Here is a 17,053-nt window from a genome sequence, read left to right on the forward strand (position 1 = left end):
TTTCTGCTTGAGGAATCATTTATTCACAGGTTTGGCTTGTTGCTGAATGCACCACTGTTCAATGCTACTTGGAAGCAAAGACTCTTCTTCCAGGAAGTCAAGACTAAATGACATCTGATGGAAGAGACAATGGACAAGCGATGGATATACATCTATACAAATATACAACGTGTAATCAATGCTTGTGCACTGAATTTTGCATATGAGCTAGATTATTTCCTTTATTATATTGATTTGATCTACATCCTATTCAAAAATAGGTTGATCACTGATTGTTTCTAGTCGAATTTTGACAAGCAAATACAGCAGATACATTTTAATTAAAAATATGCAAATACATGCTATACCTTTATGGACTACTCTTTTAGACGTTGTGCTTTTCATTTACCCCTTCACGGCGTCACCGGAAGCCTTTACATGCTAGAGGCTTCAATAAGCAGTTTAACAATGTTAAATATTGAGAAGCAACAAACATAACCAAGACTGGTCTTCACTGAGACTAGTTGCTTGTGGATTATCACTCATACTTGGAACACATGCAAGACTGAAACACTCAGCCCTTTACAGTGAATGTGTACAGTATGTCTGTGCGTGTCTGTGTAGCCAACTACTACTTTGGGTCCCGCTTTATATTAGGCATCTTTAACCATAAAGTATTTATAGCACACTAATATTGTTACTGTATATACTGCACAATTAATACTTATTGTGTTCATGATGTATTGCAAAACACGTTTGCTGATTTTGAGATGGGAGACTGGTAAAGTAAAAAACAAGTTTGGTTAAGTTTAATAGTAGAATTAAGGGTAGGATCAACAGTGTTATTGTACAGTCGATCTGATTACTGAAATTACATGCAGGTATTTTTTTTAATATAGGTACAATGTAAAAACACATGCATGTAAACAATAAGTGCATTGTATCAAATTACTAAATGTTAGAATGTCTAATAGTTTAAGACACTTAATATAAAATGGGTCCCTGTGTTGGAATTTGAACAGTTATGAATAAATCGCTTTTAAAAACGTTCTTAGTTATGCTAGTTAGCATCACCTTCAATAAGATATCAATCCTCTTTTTTAATTGCTTTACAATCTTAAGGTAAAAAGTTAATAATGATGTACTGTTTTTCTTGTCTCCGCCACATAAAATGCTTCTGATCATTCAGTGGTCGTATTTCAAAAACATCAAACGATACATTCAAATTAAAATAGACTTTTTGCTAGTCAGTTCACTTCTAAACGCAAAAAAAACCAACAACGTTATTTTGACTATGATATTACATTCAAATAAAAATAAAAAAGACGAATATGCACAATTTTAGTCCAAACATTAAAATCGCTAGCGTACATTTAGCACGTTTTTGTTTTCCGTTACGTTACACTTTTTAAATAACTCATACATTCTGTTCTCTTGTCAACCGGAAATTAGTGTGTGCTCTGACAATGAATACAAATTCCAGGAAGCAGCTGTACAATCTATTTATCTTAGCGACAGAACCGAACTTACTGACAAAGAGATTATTATAGCAGTAGCAGTTGGACTCATATTTAGATATGCATGCGTAGATTCCACATTCAACTGCTACAGACACATCGGCATGCCCGCCATCTTGGAACGGTCAGCATGTCGTCACTCACAGTAAAAATCAATGATGCCACAACATTGCAGTTTCTTGTTGTGAAACCGCTGAGATTTAAACGCCCGAAGAAATGGGATAAACTTTCACAAGTGAGAATGTGTTGGATTGTGTTTTTATATGTATTAACACATTACATGGTTTTTACTATGGTACTTTTTATGTTTTACTTTGGTAACTTTTTATTGTTATGTTAGCTGACACCTTCGTATTGTGTTAGTTTAGAAAAATCATCTGCTTAAGTGTATTGCAGATATAGATATTCATACATGCGTCTAACTATGGTTGCACATGTAGACGCTCAGTCAACTTGCTCTCGAAATGTTCACAGACTGGCTTTGACCGTTCCAATATGGCGGACGGTTTAAGTATATCGGCCCATATGAGCAGCCGCTAATGAGGCATCTACGTAAATATATCTATGATTGAACTGACAAGTTTCTAGTCATTCAATGTCATACATGTTAAACCAGCACCAGTTATTTTAAGTTCAAACAAGCATTTCTACAGCCCCGTACATCAATAAATCTTCAACTATTCAGGCATTTTACACATTTTATAAAGAACATTCTACTGTCTAACTGACCGACAGAAACCAACATGTTTCTAAAAAATGCTGAAATAAATAGTTATCATTAAATTAAAATAAAATGTATAAACCTAAAATATTTAAAATATATAAAGTTCATACAAAAGGTAAAAACCCACATACAAGATTCTAAGACTACTAAGACATCAGAAACTTTTTATAGGGATCAAACATAGGGATGGCCGTGTGTTTGTGTGTGTGTCTGTGATCACTTGAAAGAGAATGGCAGGTTTGGCTGCATTACTCTCTATCCAACACTAGAGGGTGTAAAAGAGAGGTGGTTTACTGTACTAGGGAAGATACGAAGGCAGATTGTGACAGATGGGCTGCGTCCGAAATCGCATACTCTCTTGAGTAGGTACTTATTATGAATATGTACTTAGGTAGTTACTTATGCACCAGCTAAAGAAGTGCATTCTATATAGAATAAGTGTAGTATGAATGTAATACTATTTTACTGTTACATATTTTACAGTCAGTTACGTCGCTTCACTGCCATTCACAAAACCTCTCCCGTGGCCTCATGGGATAGTAAAGTGTCCATCATATGCACACTTCAGAATCTCGCCGGAGGTAGGAGGTCATCCGGGTTCTTTTTTGCCTATAGTGTTTTATGAGTACTGTGAATTCAGACATACTACTCTTGTCGCATACTGCTTTTCGCCTACTATATAGAAGGAAAGTATGTAATTTCGGATGCAGCCATGGTCTACAAACAAAACCTCATGTAGCACCAAACATGTAGTTACGATGAAGCGAAAACTCTGACAAGGACTTCTCCTTTCCGATGAAAAACTGCTAAAAGCAAAAGTTAATTTTTACACCTGTTTAGGTACGCTGCTCCCCTCTCCCATCCTCTCCTATTTAATCACATCGGTTCCACGTAGCAAAATGTTCGATTTCAAAAACTGTCATCCTTTGCTATTCACATGTCAATTTACCTTTTACTTAAAGGTCATTTCCATTCATTTCTGCCCAGACTGGGTGTGTGCTTAAAACGGTGATGTGGGCGAGCGGACGGTCTCGGCCGAGCTGGGGGAAATGTCCTCGGACTCTGAGGTGAAGTCTGCCGGAGAGAGGGTCGGGCCGGTCCCGGGGCTGCAGGGGAAGGTGCTCTGGGTGGCTTTCACATCCTGGTGGCGTCTTCGTCTGAAAACCTGCCTCTCCTTATCAAGAGGGGTGGTCTGGAGAACACAAGAGCATGGGAGTGTTAATGACTGCTTAGGAATCAATGGGGGAGAGTTCGGATAGTGCAGAGATAAACAGGTTTTCAGTTGTGTGTGGATTATAATTAAACAGTGACTTTGAATCAAAATCTGTCTTTGAATTAACAATGAAATGTGGATAGTGTGAAAACAAGCAAATGTGGTGGTGATAGTGATATAGTGCACCAAGCATAGTATATATATATATATATAAAATTGCTTAAAAGGTGATTAATAAAAAGGCTCATTTTATTTACAGCATTTTTTTTCAGCATTTGTTTGTTTAACTATACATAAACTATATGTACTACGTACATACACATTACTGTACAAAAGGTTGGGGTTGATGTGACTTTTTTTTTTAAGTAGTCTCTTATGCTCACAAAGGCTACATTTATTTGATTAAACATACAGTATAGTAGCCTAAAAACAGTAATATTGTGGAATATTAAAATAACTGTTTTCTTTTTTTATATTTTAAAACATAAATTACTCCTGTGATGGTAAAGCTGAATTTTCAGCATCATTACTCCAGTCTTCAGTCACATGATCCTTCAGAAATCATTCTAATATGCTAATATGCTGCTCAAGAAACATTTATTATTACTAATGTTAAAAACTGTAGAGTTGCATAGAATTTTTGTGGAAACCATGATACAGTACATTGTTTTAGGATACTGAAATATAGTTTTTCTGTAACAATCTAACAGTCTTTAGTGTCCTTTTTGGTAATCCTTGCTGGATATACACTCACCTAAAGGATTATTAGGAACACCATACTAATACTGTGTTTGACCCCCTTTCGCCTTCAGAACTGCCTTAATTATACGTGGCATTGATTCAACAAGGTACTGAAAGCATTCTTTAGAAATGTTGGCCCATATTGATAGGATAGCATCTTGCAGTTGATGGAGATTTGTGGGATGCACATCCAGGGCACGAAGCTCCCGTTCCACCACATCCCAAAGATGCTCTATTGGGTTGAGATCTGGTGACTGTGGGGGCCATTTTAGTACAGTGAACTCATTGTCATGTTCAAGAAACCAATTTGAAATGATTCGAGCTTTGTGACATAGTGCATTATCCTGCTGGAAGTAGCCATCAGAGGATGAGTACATGGTGGCCATAAAGGGATGGACATGGTCAGAAACAATGCTCAGGTAGGCCGTGGCATTTAAATGATGCCCAATTGGCACTAAGGGGCCAAGAAAACATCCCCCACACCATTACGCCATCAGCACCAGCCTGCACAGTGGTAACAAGGCATGATGGATCCATGTTCGCATTCTGTTTACGCCAAATTCTGACTCTACCATCTGAATGTCTCAACAGAAAGCGAGACTCATCAGACCAGGCAACATTTTTCCATTCTTCAACTGTCCAATTTTGGTGAGCTCTTGCAAATTGTAGCCTCTTTTTCCTATTTGTAGTGGAGATGAGTGGTACCCGATCTGGGGCTTCTGCTGTTGTAGCCCATCCGCCTCAAGGTTGTGAGTGTTTTGGGTTCACAAATGCTTTGCTGCATACCTCGGTTGTAACGAGTGGTTATTTCAGTCAAAGTTGCTCTTCTATCAGCTTGAATCAGTCGGCCCATTCTCCTCTGACCTCTAGCATCAACAAGGCATTTTCGCCCACAGGACTGCCACATACTGGATATTTTTCCCTTTTCACACCATTCTTTGTAAACCCTAGAAATGGTTGTGCGTGAAAATCCCAGTAACTGAGCAGATTATGAAATACTCTGGCCGGCCCGTCTGGCACCAACAACCAAGCCACGCTCAAAATTGCTTAAATCACCTTTCTTTCCCATTCTGACATTCAGTTTGGAGTTCAGGAGATTGTCTTGACCAGGACCACACCCCTAAATGCATTGAAGCAACTGCCATGTGATTGGTTGATTAGATTATTGCATTAATGAGAAATTGAACAGGTGTTCCTAATAATCCTTTAGGTGAGTGTGTGTTATTTCTTCTTTTTTTACATTTTACTGACCCCAAACCTTTGAATGATATATCATTCAAAGGTTTGGGGTCAGTAAAATGTGAAAAAAGAAGAAATAACACTATATATATATATATATATATATATATATATATATATATATATATATAGTAGTCAACATTTGAATTGGATCAAACCCTTTCATCAAAGTTATACATGAATTTTGAACAATACCTGCTCTTGTCTTAGGACAACTTTGATTAACTTTTTTGATCCACTTGAAATGCTGACTACTGTATATACGTGTGTATATATATATATATATATATATAATTATATACTTTTTATTATCTGTAAATCTTCCTTTTGTAAATTGTAACATTTAATTTAATTAAACAATTATGGCAATAAATTGTTTTTATTGACAATTTACACAAAATGAAATCTGTGTTTCATGAACGGGTTTGTAAGGTTTACCTTTTAACTTTTTTAAGCGCAGACCTAACTAATCAAAATGAGTTCTGTTTTCATTATGGATTTTACTTTCTGCAACTCTGCCACCAACACAAACATGTGCACTTTCAGTGTGTTCTATATCCAGCACAGGAACGCACATTCAAACTAATGTTTAACCCATAACCAGCAGTGTCATGCATAAGTGTACACTTCAACTGTACAAGCTTCTTAGATCAGTAAAACAGAGCAAAGAAAGGGAAAAGTGAAGCACTGACAAACACAATTCAGCACAGCACCACCAGAAAGCATGAGCTGAGAAGCATGAATGGCAAAGAAGCAGAGCATCCCCACTCTATAGCAAGAGGCCGAGTGTGGAAGGAAAGGTACTATGGAGACTGCCAGCACGTTGCCATGGAAACACTGACGGTTTGAGCCGCTCTGTGGGCGTACCTTATCCAATACATCCCTGGGTTCGGGTAGCAGTCCAAAGACCCTGAACGCTTGATGGAAAACCCCTCGTCCGGCTGAGCAGGGAGAAATGAGTGGAACTCAATAGATTGCATTTGTACTTTCACCGTGTAAAACAGCACAAGCTTTGAGCCATGAAGTGCTGTTCAATAATGGCGTGATGTTTAGAGTTTTACAAAACAGTAGCAGTGAGCAAACCAAGTGTTTAGAATGTTTCACCAGTTCTATACAAACACTCAGTTTGGGAAATAAAAACAACTGTATATGAAGCTAATGAAAAGGTAAACATGCAAAGCAATGTGCAAACAAAGTATGCTAAATGTTAATATCTATGTAAATATATATATATATATATATATATATATATATATATATATATATATATATATATATATATATATATATATATATATTTGGGTCAGTAAGAAATAAAAATATTAAGCAGCACAAGTGTTTTCAACAGCAATAAGAAATATTTTTTAAGCACCAAATCAGCGTATTAGAATGATTTCTGAAGGATCATGTGACTCCAGTGATCATGTGACTCCAGTGAAGACTGGAGTAATGATGCTGAAAATTCTGTTTCGCCATCACAGGAACAAATTACATATTAAAATATATTAAAATAGAAAACAGTTATTTTAAATTGAAATAATATTTCATAATATTGCTGTTTATATTGTATTTTTGATCAAATAAATGTATCCTTGGTGAGCATAGAAGACTTTGTTCAATTCATTCGAATTCAACTAATGACCTATATGCAAAATCAAAACTAAAATACATCAAATAACAGTGTAGAAACATTTTCAAAGTAAATATTTTGTTTAAAGGTAAACTATGTAACTTTTAAGTTTCTTGTTCAAAATTAACAACATTTAAATAAGGAGTCATTACTTATCAATCCTTCTTCTAAAATGTGTTTTGGTCTTACCCTGGTTCAGTATGGTAAGCATATTGTAAGTGTTTATATTTTAGACCTTTACATTTTTACCTTTAAATTTACATAAGGATTTAGTAATTTTATGCAATGGTCCTACACAAAAAAAAAAAGAAAAAAAATGTATGAAAAACAAAAATAGAGGAAACTATTTTGGCTAATTTGATCCGGTCCCTGACAACAGTGCTGACAGTCGTTACATAAGCAGAAAGCAGAGTCAGAGGACATGTCACAGCCATAAGAAAGCAGAAAGATGAAGTCTGCCAGGAGAGAAGAGGAATGAGAGAAGAACAGCTGATGGATGAGTCAGCGAAAAGCTATGAGATAAGAGCACAACCTCCAGTATATTTGAATACCTCAAACTATATTTAAGTATAATGTTCCAAAAGACAAAGGCTGTTCAAGCTCAAAACAATGCTAATTGTATAAGTTGATTTTTCACATCAAATTGACACAGAAATCTACGGAGCCCCCCTAGTCCCACTTTGTAAAAAAAAAAAAATAATATTATAACTATCTCGTGGCCTCAAGATAGTAACTCGTGGCCTCAAGATAGATATGTCTACTTTTAAACAAAACAATTAAAAACTAAAAGAAATTGGCTACTCTCTGCTTATGTAGGCTAATTCACATGAAATGTGCATTTCTCTCTATAGACGCGTTCACTAGCTACTGCGAAGATGGCGAGTCTGCATCGTCAACATTATCTTTGCATAGAAAACACTATTTTAATAATAAACAATTAAAATGTTTCATGCATAATCATTACTTTTGCCGGTTCTTTGTGGCAAGCTTTATTTCAGGTGTTGCGTGATATCTCTGCGCCCAAAGATCAGTGCTTCGCCTGCTATTCGGCGGCGCTGCCAGACTAAGACAATGCATGCACTGAGACAAAAATACGGTGACCGGGAGGGGACATGTTCGGTTCACTTATTTTTGTCGTGGCCACAACATATAAACTCGTGGTAAGGTGATATTAAGTTGTGTGAACGTCATATTAAGTCGTGGGAACGTGATTATAAGTAGTGGCCACGAGATCATTTTGTTGAGGTAACGACATAATTATGTCGTGGCCACGCGATGCAAAGTCGTAGCCTCGAGATCATATGTTGAGGGAACGTTTTTTGTTCTCGTGGCCACGACTTCATATTTTGAGAGAACGACATCTATTTGTCGTGGCCACGAGTTATGTTGAGGGAGCCACAGCGGCCAATACTGTAACCGTAGGCTATGTCTACCATAGCATTTTTTTACATTCTATGCATAGCATAGACTGGGCTACATCAGAGATGGAGATGACAGAAGAAATAACATTTTACTTTAAATTAGGGATGTCATATAAAGATGTAGGGCGGTCTTTGGCATTAAGACATGGGTACGTTATAAGTGAAAGACACCTGAAGCGCATTCTTAAATTGAATGGGGTTTTTGTCGCACTTTTGCACTGGCATGAAGTTGGTTTGACGTTGGACGTTCGATATTCATATTTTAGGGACCGTCGCAAAATTACATGCGACATTGGCATAAACGTTTCCAACTTCAATAGCATTTGAAGACAATGACTTACAGTCATAAAACCAACTGTACATTGTTCACCCAGGCCTCATGTATGATGCACATCTTTTAGATTTTTGATATTTATGACAATAAACTGTTAAAACATATGCAAATATTGCTATGTATTTCACTACTGTCACATACCTGACACCTAGATGAACAATGTACAGTTGGTTTTATGACTGTAAGTCATTGTCTTCAAATGCTATTGAGCTTTAAATATTGTCATATTCTGTATATGATTCCATACAGTAGTGCAATACATAGCAATATTTGCATATGATTTAGCAGTTTATTGTCATATCAAAAATCTAAAAGGTGTGCATCATACATGAGGCCTGGGTGAACAATGTACAGGTCATTTTATGACTGTAAGTCATTGTCTTAAAATGCTATTGAGCTTTAAATATTGTCATATTTTGTGTATGATCCCATACACTAGTGAAATGCATAGCAAAATTTGCATATGTTTTAACAGTTTATTGTCATAAATATCAAAAATCTAAAAGGTGTGCATCATACATGAGGCCTGGGTGAACAATGTACTTGGTTTTATGATTGTAAGTCATTGTCTTAAATGCTATTGAGCTTTAAATATTGTAATATATTTTGTATATGATCCCATACAGTAGTGAAATACATAGCATTATTTGCATATGATTTAGCATTTTATTGTCATAAATATCAAAAATCTAAAAGGTGTGCATCATACATGAGACCTGGGTGAACAATGTACAGTTGGTTTTATGACTGTAAGTCATTGTCTTCAAATGCTATTGAAGTTGGAAACGTTTATGCCAATGTCGCATGTAATTTTGCGACGGTCCCTAAAATGTGAATATCGAACGTCCAACGTCAAACCAACTTCATGCCAGTGCAAAAGTGCGACAAAAACCCCATTCAATTTAAGAATGGGCTTCAGATGTCTTTCACTTATAACGTACCCATGTCTTAATGCCAAAGATCGCACTATATCTTTATATGACATTCCTAAATTAAAGTAAAATGTTATTTCTTCTGTCATCTCCATCTCTGCTGTAGCCCAGTCTATGCTAGCCTATATGGTACGGTTACAGTATTGGCCGCTGTGGCTCCCTCAACATAACTCGTGGCCACGACAAATAGATGTCCTTCTCTCAAAATATGAAGTCATGGCCACGAGAAAAAATATATCGTTCCCTCAACATATGATCTCGAGACTACGACTTTTCAATCGCGTGGCCACGACATAATTATGTCGTTACCTCAAAAAAATGATCTCGTGGCCACGACTTATAATCACATTCCCACAACTTAATATGATGCTCCCACAACTTAATATCTCGTTCCCACGAGTTTATATGTTGTGGCCACCTCAAAAATAAGTGAACCGAACAAGTCCCCTCCCGGTCACCGTACTATCCATAGCTATTAGCCTACCAAGAAGTGCCTTAAGCGGGTGGCAGCTTTAGCGTGCACTTTCTGCTTTGGGGATAAAAGCTGCTCCATTGTGCATTCTCCTTTTATATATACTTATCTTGAGGCCACGAGTTACTATCTTGAGGCCACGAGTTAGTATATCTTGAGGCCACGAGTTACTATCTTGAGGCCACGAGTTACTGTTACTATCTTGAGGCTACGAGTTACTATCTAGAGGCCACGAGTTACTATCTTGAGGCCTCGAGTTAGTATATCTTGAGTCCACGAGTTACTATCTTGAGGCTACGAGTTACTATCTTGAGGCCACGAGTTACTATCTTGAGGCTACGAGTTACTATCTTGAGGCCACGAGTTACTATCTTGAGGCCTCGAGTTAGTATATCTTGAGGCCACGAGTTACTATCTTGAAGCCAAGAGTTACTATCTTGAGGCCTCGAGTTAGTATATCTTGAGGCTACGAGTTACTATCTTGAGGCCACGAGTTACTATCTTGAGGCCTCGAGTTAGTATATCTTGAGGCTACGAGTTACTATCTTGAGGCCACGAGTTACTATCTTGAGGCCATGAGTTACTATCTTGAGGCCACGAGTTACTATCTTGAGGCCACGAGTTACTATCTTGAAGCCAAGAGTTACTATCTTGAGGCCACGAGTTAGTATATCTTGAGGCCACGAGTTACTATCTTGAGGCCACGAGTTATTATATCTTGAGGCCACGAGTTACTATCTTGAGGCCACGAGTTAGTATATCTTGAGGCCACGAGTTACTATCTTGAGGCCACGAGTTACTATCTTGAGGCCATGAGTTACTATCTTGAGGCCACGAGTTAGTATATCTTGAGGCCACGAGTTACTATCTTGAGGCCACGAGTTACTGTTACTATCTTGAGGCCACGAGTTACTATCTAGAGGCCACGAGTTACTATCTTGAAGCCTCGAGTTAGTATATCTTGAGGCCACGAGTTACTATCTTGAGGCCACGAGTTACTATCTTGAGGCCTCGAGTTAGTATATCTTGAGGCCACGAGTTACTATCTTGAAGCCAAGAGTTACTATCTTGAGGCCACGAGTTACTATCTTGAGGCCACACTATCTTGAGGCCACGAGTTACTATCTTGAAGCCACGAGTAAGTATATCTTGAGGCCACGAGTTACTCTCTTGAGGCCACACTATCTTGAGGACACGAGTTACTATCTTGAAGCCAAGAGTTACTATCTTGAGGCCAAGAGTTAGTATATCTTGAGGCCACGAGTTACTATCTTGAGGCCACACTATCTTGAGGCCACGAGTTACTATCTTGAAGCCAGGAGTTACTATCTTGAGGCCAAGAGTTAGTATATCTTGAGGCCACGAGTTACTATCTTGAGGCCACACTATCTTGAGGCCACGAGTTACTATCTTGAGGCCACGAGTTACTATCTTGAGGCCATGAATTACTATCTTGAGGCCACGAGTTAGTATATCTTGAGGCCACAAGAAAGTTTTAATAATTTTTTTTGACAAAGTGGGACTAGGGGGGCTCCGTTGAAATCTCTAACAGAAAAGCTCACATACCTGAACAAGAGAAAAATATAATGCTTTAAAGTGATTGTTGAAAATTATCCCTTAATTTACTCACTCTCAAACCATCCTAGGTGTTTATGAGTCTCTTCTTTCCGGTGAGAGATCACTCTTCCACCGGAACTCGACTCTCGTACAACCGTTCCCCGAAAGCCAGTGATTATAGTTTATAAACTGAAGCTTCGCTTCGCTTCAGAAGGCATTTATTAACCCCCTGGAGCCGTATGTAATACTTTTATGATGGATGGATAGATGCACTTTATTTGTGCTTCAAAAACTCCCCCTGTGCTCTACTCACTCCCATTATAAAGCTTGGAAGAGTCAGGATATTTTTTATAACTCTGATTGTATTTGGCTGAAAGAAGACACTCATATACACATAGGATGGCTTAAGGGTGAGTAAATTATGTGATCATTTTTGGGTGAACTGTCCCTTTAATGCCAATAATAGTCCACTAAAAATATGCATCTCTGATGGAATATGGGAGTAACACCTTAAAGTTAAGGCTGCATATAAAGTGATAATCTGTGCACCAATGATTGATTTGAGAATATTGGCTTTAATTAATGTGGATAATATAAACTGTCATAAAGAATATAAACATTTAAATATAATATAGTATAAAGATGATTCTTACTGCTATTACAGTGACTCCTGCAGTGGTGCTGTTGGGTTTGGGGCCCGTGTTGAAATGTTTCTTAATCTTGCCGGCCACAGACAACTGGTGCTGATTCTCACACATTCTGTCATCCTGAGGAAGAATAGGAAAGTACTTCCACATATCATTTACCTTCCAATAGTCTGAGAATGGTACATATACATAATGGTACATGTAGATAATTCAGTAATTTAAAAAAAGAACAACGTCTTACATTAACCCAGGGATGGTCTAACACCTGTAGAGCTGTGTATCTCTGGTCAACCTCCACCTGAAGCATGCAGGTGATAAGTGTCTGTAGAAAAAGCAAGAAAGAAAGATAGTGAGGTAATTCTTTTTTCCAGATTTTTCAAACTGTTTTGGCACACCAACCTTTGCAGAGTCAGATACATTGTCCCAGTATGGAAGAGGGAAATCAAGCTGTCCCATCAGAATGTGGTCAAAAAGAGCCTCCTGATCATCTGTGCTCCTGAACAGATATGCAAATAGTTTTTTGAATATTCATAAATATGTATTGTGCTGTTGCAATAAGGATTGGAGGTACACCTCGCACTATATATCCTCCGCAGATGTACAGGTCAAAATAGAATTATAGAAAACGGCCACTAGAGGGAGTAAGACATCAAAATTGAATTGCATTCCTTTTTTTGTACTCAAGGAACATACATTTTTTACAAATACAAGTATTAAACATTATGCAAACAATACAAAAAAGAGGAAAAAACAACTACATAAAAAAGAAAAGAAAAAGAAAAGGGTGCCAGGGGATAATAATATATCAGAAAGATATATAATATATATAATAATATCAGAAAGAGGTGCATTCAGGTATAAAAATATTAATAAATATTTTGTAACGCTCACAGATTTTTAAAGACTTGACAGCTTAATTATTCAGAGAGTCTCTAATACTGTTTACATACAGCCTTACTTCAGTCAACAAACTCACAAAATTGGGTAATTTAACTGCGTTAATATATACTTTGAGCTGTAAAGTTCTCTAAATTAAACCCACGCTTAAAGTCACCATGAAATCAAAATGGACAATTCTTACTTTATGGAATATTGCAGCATTTATTATAAATGATTTAAATGTGTAAATAATTTTCTTTTTTTTTTTGTATTCATGTGCCCTCATATTCATTAATCAAATATTAATCTTTCTTTTATCCTTTCTCTTCTCTGATGGCTCAAGGGAAGGACATCCTGTCACTCACGTGAGATTCACCAATAGCAAGCCACAACAATCCAATCAATTCCCGATGGACAAAATCAAGTCCCGCCCTACATTTTTTCCTGTTTAAGAAGCTGTTTTCTTGTTCAAGACGTCTATCACAACTCCCGTTTCATGCTGACTTTAACTCAGAATGATGCTGTTCTTACCCACGGAAAGGAGGGAAGCCACAAAGCAGGATGTATGTTATGACCCCCGCCGCCCAGATATCAACCTTCAATCCATACCTTTAACATGAAGACAAAAACACAATATGACAGTTATTTTCTGGTTTTCATACTCATATTTGAATAACATTCCCATGCTAATGAAGACGTGACTGACCCCGTCTCTGCGACAATCTCAGGAGCTACATAGGTCGGGGTGCCACATATAGTGTAAAGTGGTCCGTCCACAACTGTTGCCAAGCCAAAATCCCCCAGTTTCAGAGATTTGCTCCCATCCTGGTGCTCATAGACCTATAAATACAAACAAATCTATATCAACATACTTGCTATTTAGGTTCTTGAAATAGATCTCTCTTTAAAAAAATTAAATTATAATTAAAATAATAAATATAACTTAAAATACAAATTTAAATAAAATATATAATAAAATTAAACAATAAAATGTATTCAAATGAATAAAATGTTATGTTTTAGCAGCTGTTGAAAGGGGAAGCTCAAATGAGATTCCAAACTGTTTGTGTGATTTGTTTGTCTGAACAGTTTGATCTCAGTTATAAGTGGAAAACTGGTTGAAAAAAGTTTCCGCGGAGTCAATTCACAGAATGCATTAACCTTATCAGCCACAATTTTACATAACTCACAGGATAATAATATGTGTGCTAGGCACAATAGCCTTTGTCAAAGCTGTTGTGTCTGATAAGATGGGTAAAATAGTCCTGGTATTGAGTTGAACTTGTTTTAAAGCTTGTGTAAGAAGGGTTATTTAAAGTTTCTGCACTCGAGAGGAAGGGGAAAAAAACATTTCAGTTCTGAGATTTATTCCAAGGTGCATTTGTGAAAATAACACTGAGATACTGTCATTTATAGAGACAATATTCTCTAACACCCACCAGGAGATTCTCAGGTTTGATGTCACGGTGAACAATGTTAAGGCAGTGCAGATATTTGATAGCGCTGGCCAGGTTATACAGCATCCCGCTGGCGTCCCGCTCTGTGTATTTGTTGGAGGAGGTGATGGCATCAAAGAGGTCGCCACCCTGTTCATGCACACACAGTTTCACCGATTATACAGGAACAATATCTGAGCAGTCAAATATAATGCAACCTAAAAAACTTTACTGAAAAGTACTCAGTTTTATATTCTAAGTCAAATCAAAAATAAAAAAGCATATAAACTTTTTTTTAAAATATATTTTCAAAAGAAGTCTCTCTTGATACCAAGGTTGCATTTAACTGACAAAATACAGTCAAAACAGTAATATTATGAAATATCATTACAATTTAAAATATCCATTTTCTATTGTAATATATTTAAAAATGTAATTTATTCCTGTGATGGCAAAGCTGAATCTTTTTAGCATCCAGTTTACTCCAGTCTTCAGTGTCACATGATCCTTCTGAAATCATTTTTTTAATATGATGATTTGGTGCTCAAGAATAATTTATCAATGTTAAATAATTTGCTGCATACTATTTTTATGTAAATCATGATGCATTTTTTATCTAGGATTCTTTGATGAACAGAACATTTGAAAGAGCAGCATTTTATTTGAAATAGAAATCTTTTTCTAACATTATACATTTATTTACTGTTACTTTTGATCAGTTTAATGCATCCTTGCTGAATAAAAGTTACTATCAAATAAAAAACGTACTGACTGAAAACTAACAGGGCTAAAACTAACAGGACTCCAGATTTTTGACTAGGAGCACTGTAGCCCCTTACTGAACATTTTAGGAGCACAAGCAGAAAATTTAGGGCCACACCTTAAATCGACCTGCAATTCAATAATTCACACTTGGAGTTTTGACGTTCTGTAAAAAGTGCAAATCACTTGAAAGTACTTGAAAATCACATGAATTTCCCTCTCGAAAGGTTGTAGAAACCCTGAAATGAACTTTTTTTGCCACGATACCATGATTGCATTTAGCGTTACTACATTAAATCCATGGTGAATGTTGGTGATTTGTGGACTGAAAAGCCTTCAAATAACTCCGTTCATGGTACAGCAGAGAATTCTGCGCAGTTTGAATGCTTCTCTCTAGATCTTGCTGAGATGTTATTAATTTTGCTGCGAATTCAATTGCTTTCACACTGGATCTCCCAGTTCTGTGTAGTAACAGTGTCATGTGATCAAAGATCAGCCTGCGAGTAAACCTGTTCTGAGCTTGCGCTTAGTTTGTCTATTATTGTTCTCAGTTGATAAAAGGGGTAGCAACAAGTAGCTTGGTTTTGTTCCGCTTTCATTACATTTAAATCGTTTGGTGTTTCTAATATCATATGCAACAGAAATGGCAGCTCTTATCAGTTAGGGAATATAGTGGTCACGCCTACGACATCTAACAAAATTTTGTTGCAGCGGCAGGAGAAAAAAAATCACAAAATGCGACAATTTGAACATAGTCTGGAGCATTGACTTTCATCATTTATATATGTTAATGTCAGATATTTCACCTTGACCAGCTCCATGACCAGGTAGAGCTCACTGTATGTGTCCATTTCTTCAATCAGCAGAACAATGTTAGGATGCTTAACTCTCCGAAGAATAGACACCTCGTTCTGGATCATGTGTTCCTGTGAGCCACAGACAAGACATGCAATGTAACAACACAGCGATCTTGCATTAATAAGTGCAAAGTGCACACACATATTTATACATTTCATAATGCATATTTTCAGAGATATTAAAAGTAGTCTCACCTTTCCCCTGCATTTGCTCTTGTTTATGATCTTCAGAGCGTACTCTCGGCCTGTGGATCTCTCCATACACTCTCGCACCACGGCGAAGTTCCCATCGCCAATCATTCGTCCCACTTTGTACCTCTCGGCTATGGAAGCAGGAACCTGAGGACAATCCTCCATCAGCTCAGCTAAAAGGGAAAAGATGTGGGATGTAACATTCTGATGAAGAAGATGATAAAGGGTCAAAGAAGATTTCCCAGGGTTCCTCACCTTCACTGCCCGGCCCATCGCCCTCATCCATGGAGCTGCACACCTTGGTGGAGGCCAGAGAGAGAGAGGAGCCGCTGTGCTGAGAGCCCTGTCAGAGAGAGACAGTCATTTCAGAACGGGGCAGTCATGGCCTAATGGTAGCAGAGTTGGACTGGTGACCCAAAGGTTGCTGGTTCAATTCCAGTACCGGCAGGAATATGACTGAGGTGTCCTTGAGCAAGGCACCTAACCCCCAATCGCTCCCCGGGCGCCACTCAAGGCTGCCC

At 37.4% G+C, this 17,053-nt stretch overlaps 1 protein-coding gene across 4 annotated transcripts in view; it reads right to left on the reverse strand.

Moving 5' to 3' along the window:
• Window positions 1-17,053, reverse strand: part of dclk1b (doublecortin-like kinase 1b) — a 63,492-nt gene continuing 46,439 nt past the window's right edge. For 2 of the 4 annotated variants that reach the window (XM_077208064.1, XM_077208066.1), the window contains 11 exons: window positions 16,788-16,875; window positions 16,536-16,705; window positions 16,290-16,409; window positions 14,725-14,871; window positions 13,992-14,125; window positions 13,817-13,894; window positions 12,806-12,902; window positions 12,648-12,728; window positions 12,413-12,526; window positions 6,281-6,354; window positions 1-3,412 (listed from right to left, as the gene is read on the reverse strand). In XM_077208064.1, coding sequence (XP_077064179.1) covers window positions 3,355-3,412; window positions 6,281-6,354; window positions 12,413-12,526; window positions 12,648-12,728; window positions 12,806-12,902; window positions 13,817-13,894; window positions 13,992-14,125; window positions 14,725-14,871; window positions 16,290-16,409; window positions 16,536-16,705; window positions 16,788-16,875 — 1,161 coding nt within the window. In that variant the 3' untranslated portion in view covers window positions 1-3,354. The remainder of the gene's footprint in view (window positions 3,413-6,280; window positions 6,355-12,412; window positions 12,527-12,647; window positions 12,729-12,805; window positions 12,903-13,816; window positions 13,895-13,991; window positions 14,126-14,724; window positions 14,872-16,289; window positions 16,410-16,535; window positions 16,706-16,787; window positions 16,876-17,053) is intronic. The other 2 variants (XM_077208063.1, XM_077208065.1) reach the window with 1 other exon arrangement.

Source organism: Siphateles boraxobius, unplaced genomic scaffold, assembly GCF_051911475.1.
Source record: "Siphateles boraxobius isolate OS27281-9 unplaced genomic scaffold, OSU_SipBor_1 6, whole genome shotgun sequence".
Taxonomy (NCBI): Eukaryota; Metazoa; Chordata; class Actinopteri; order Cypriniformes; family Leuciscidae; genus Siphateles; species Siphateles boraxobius.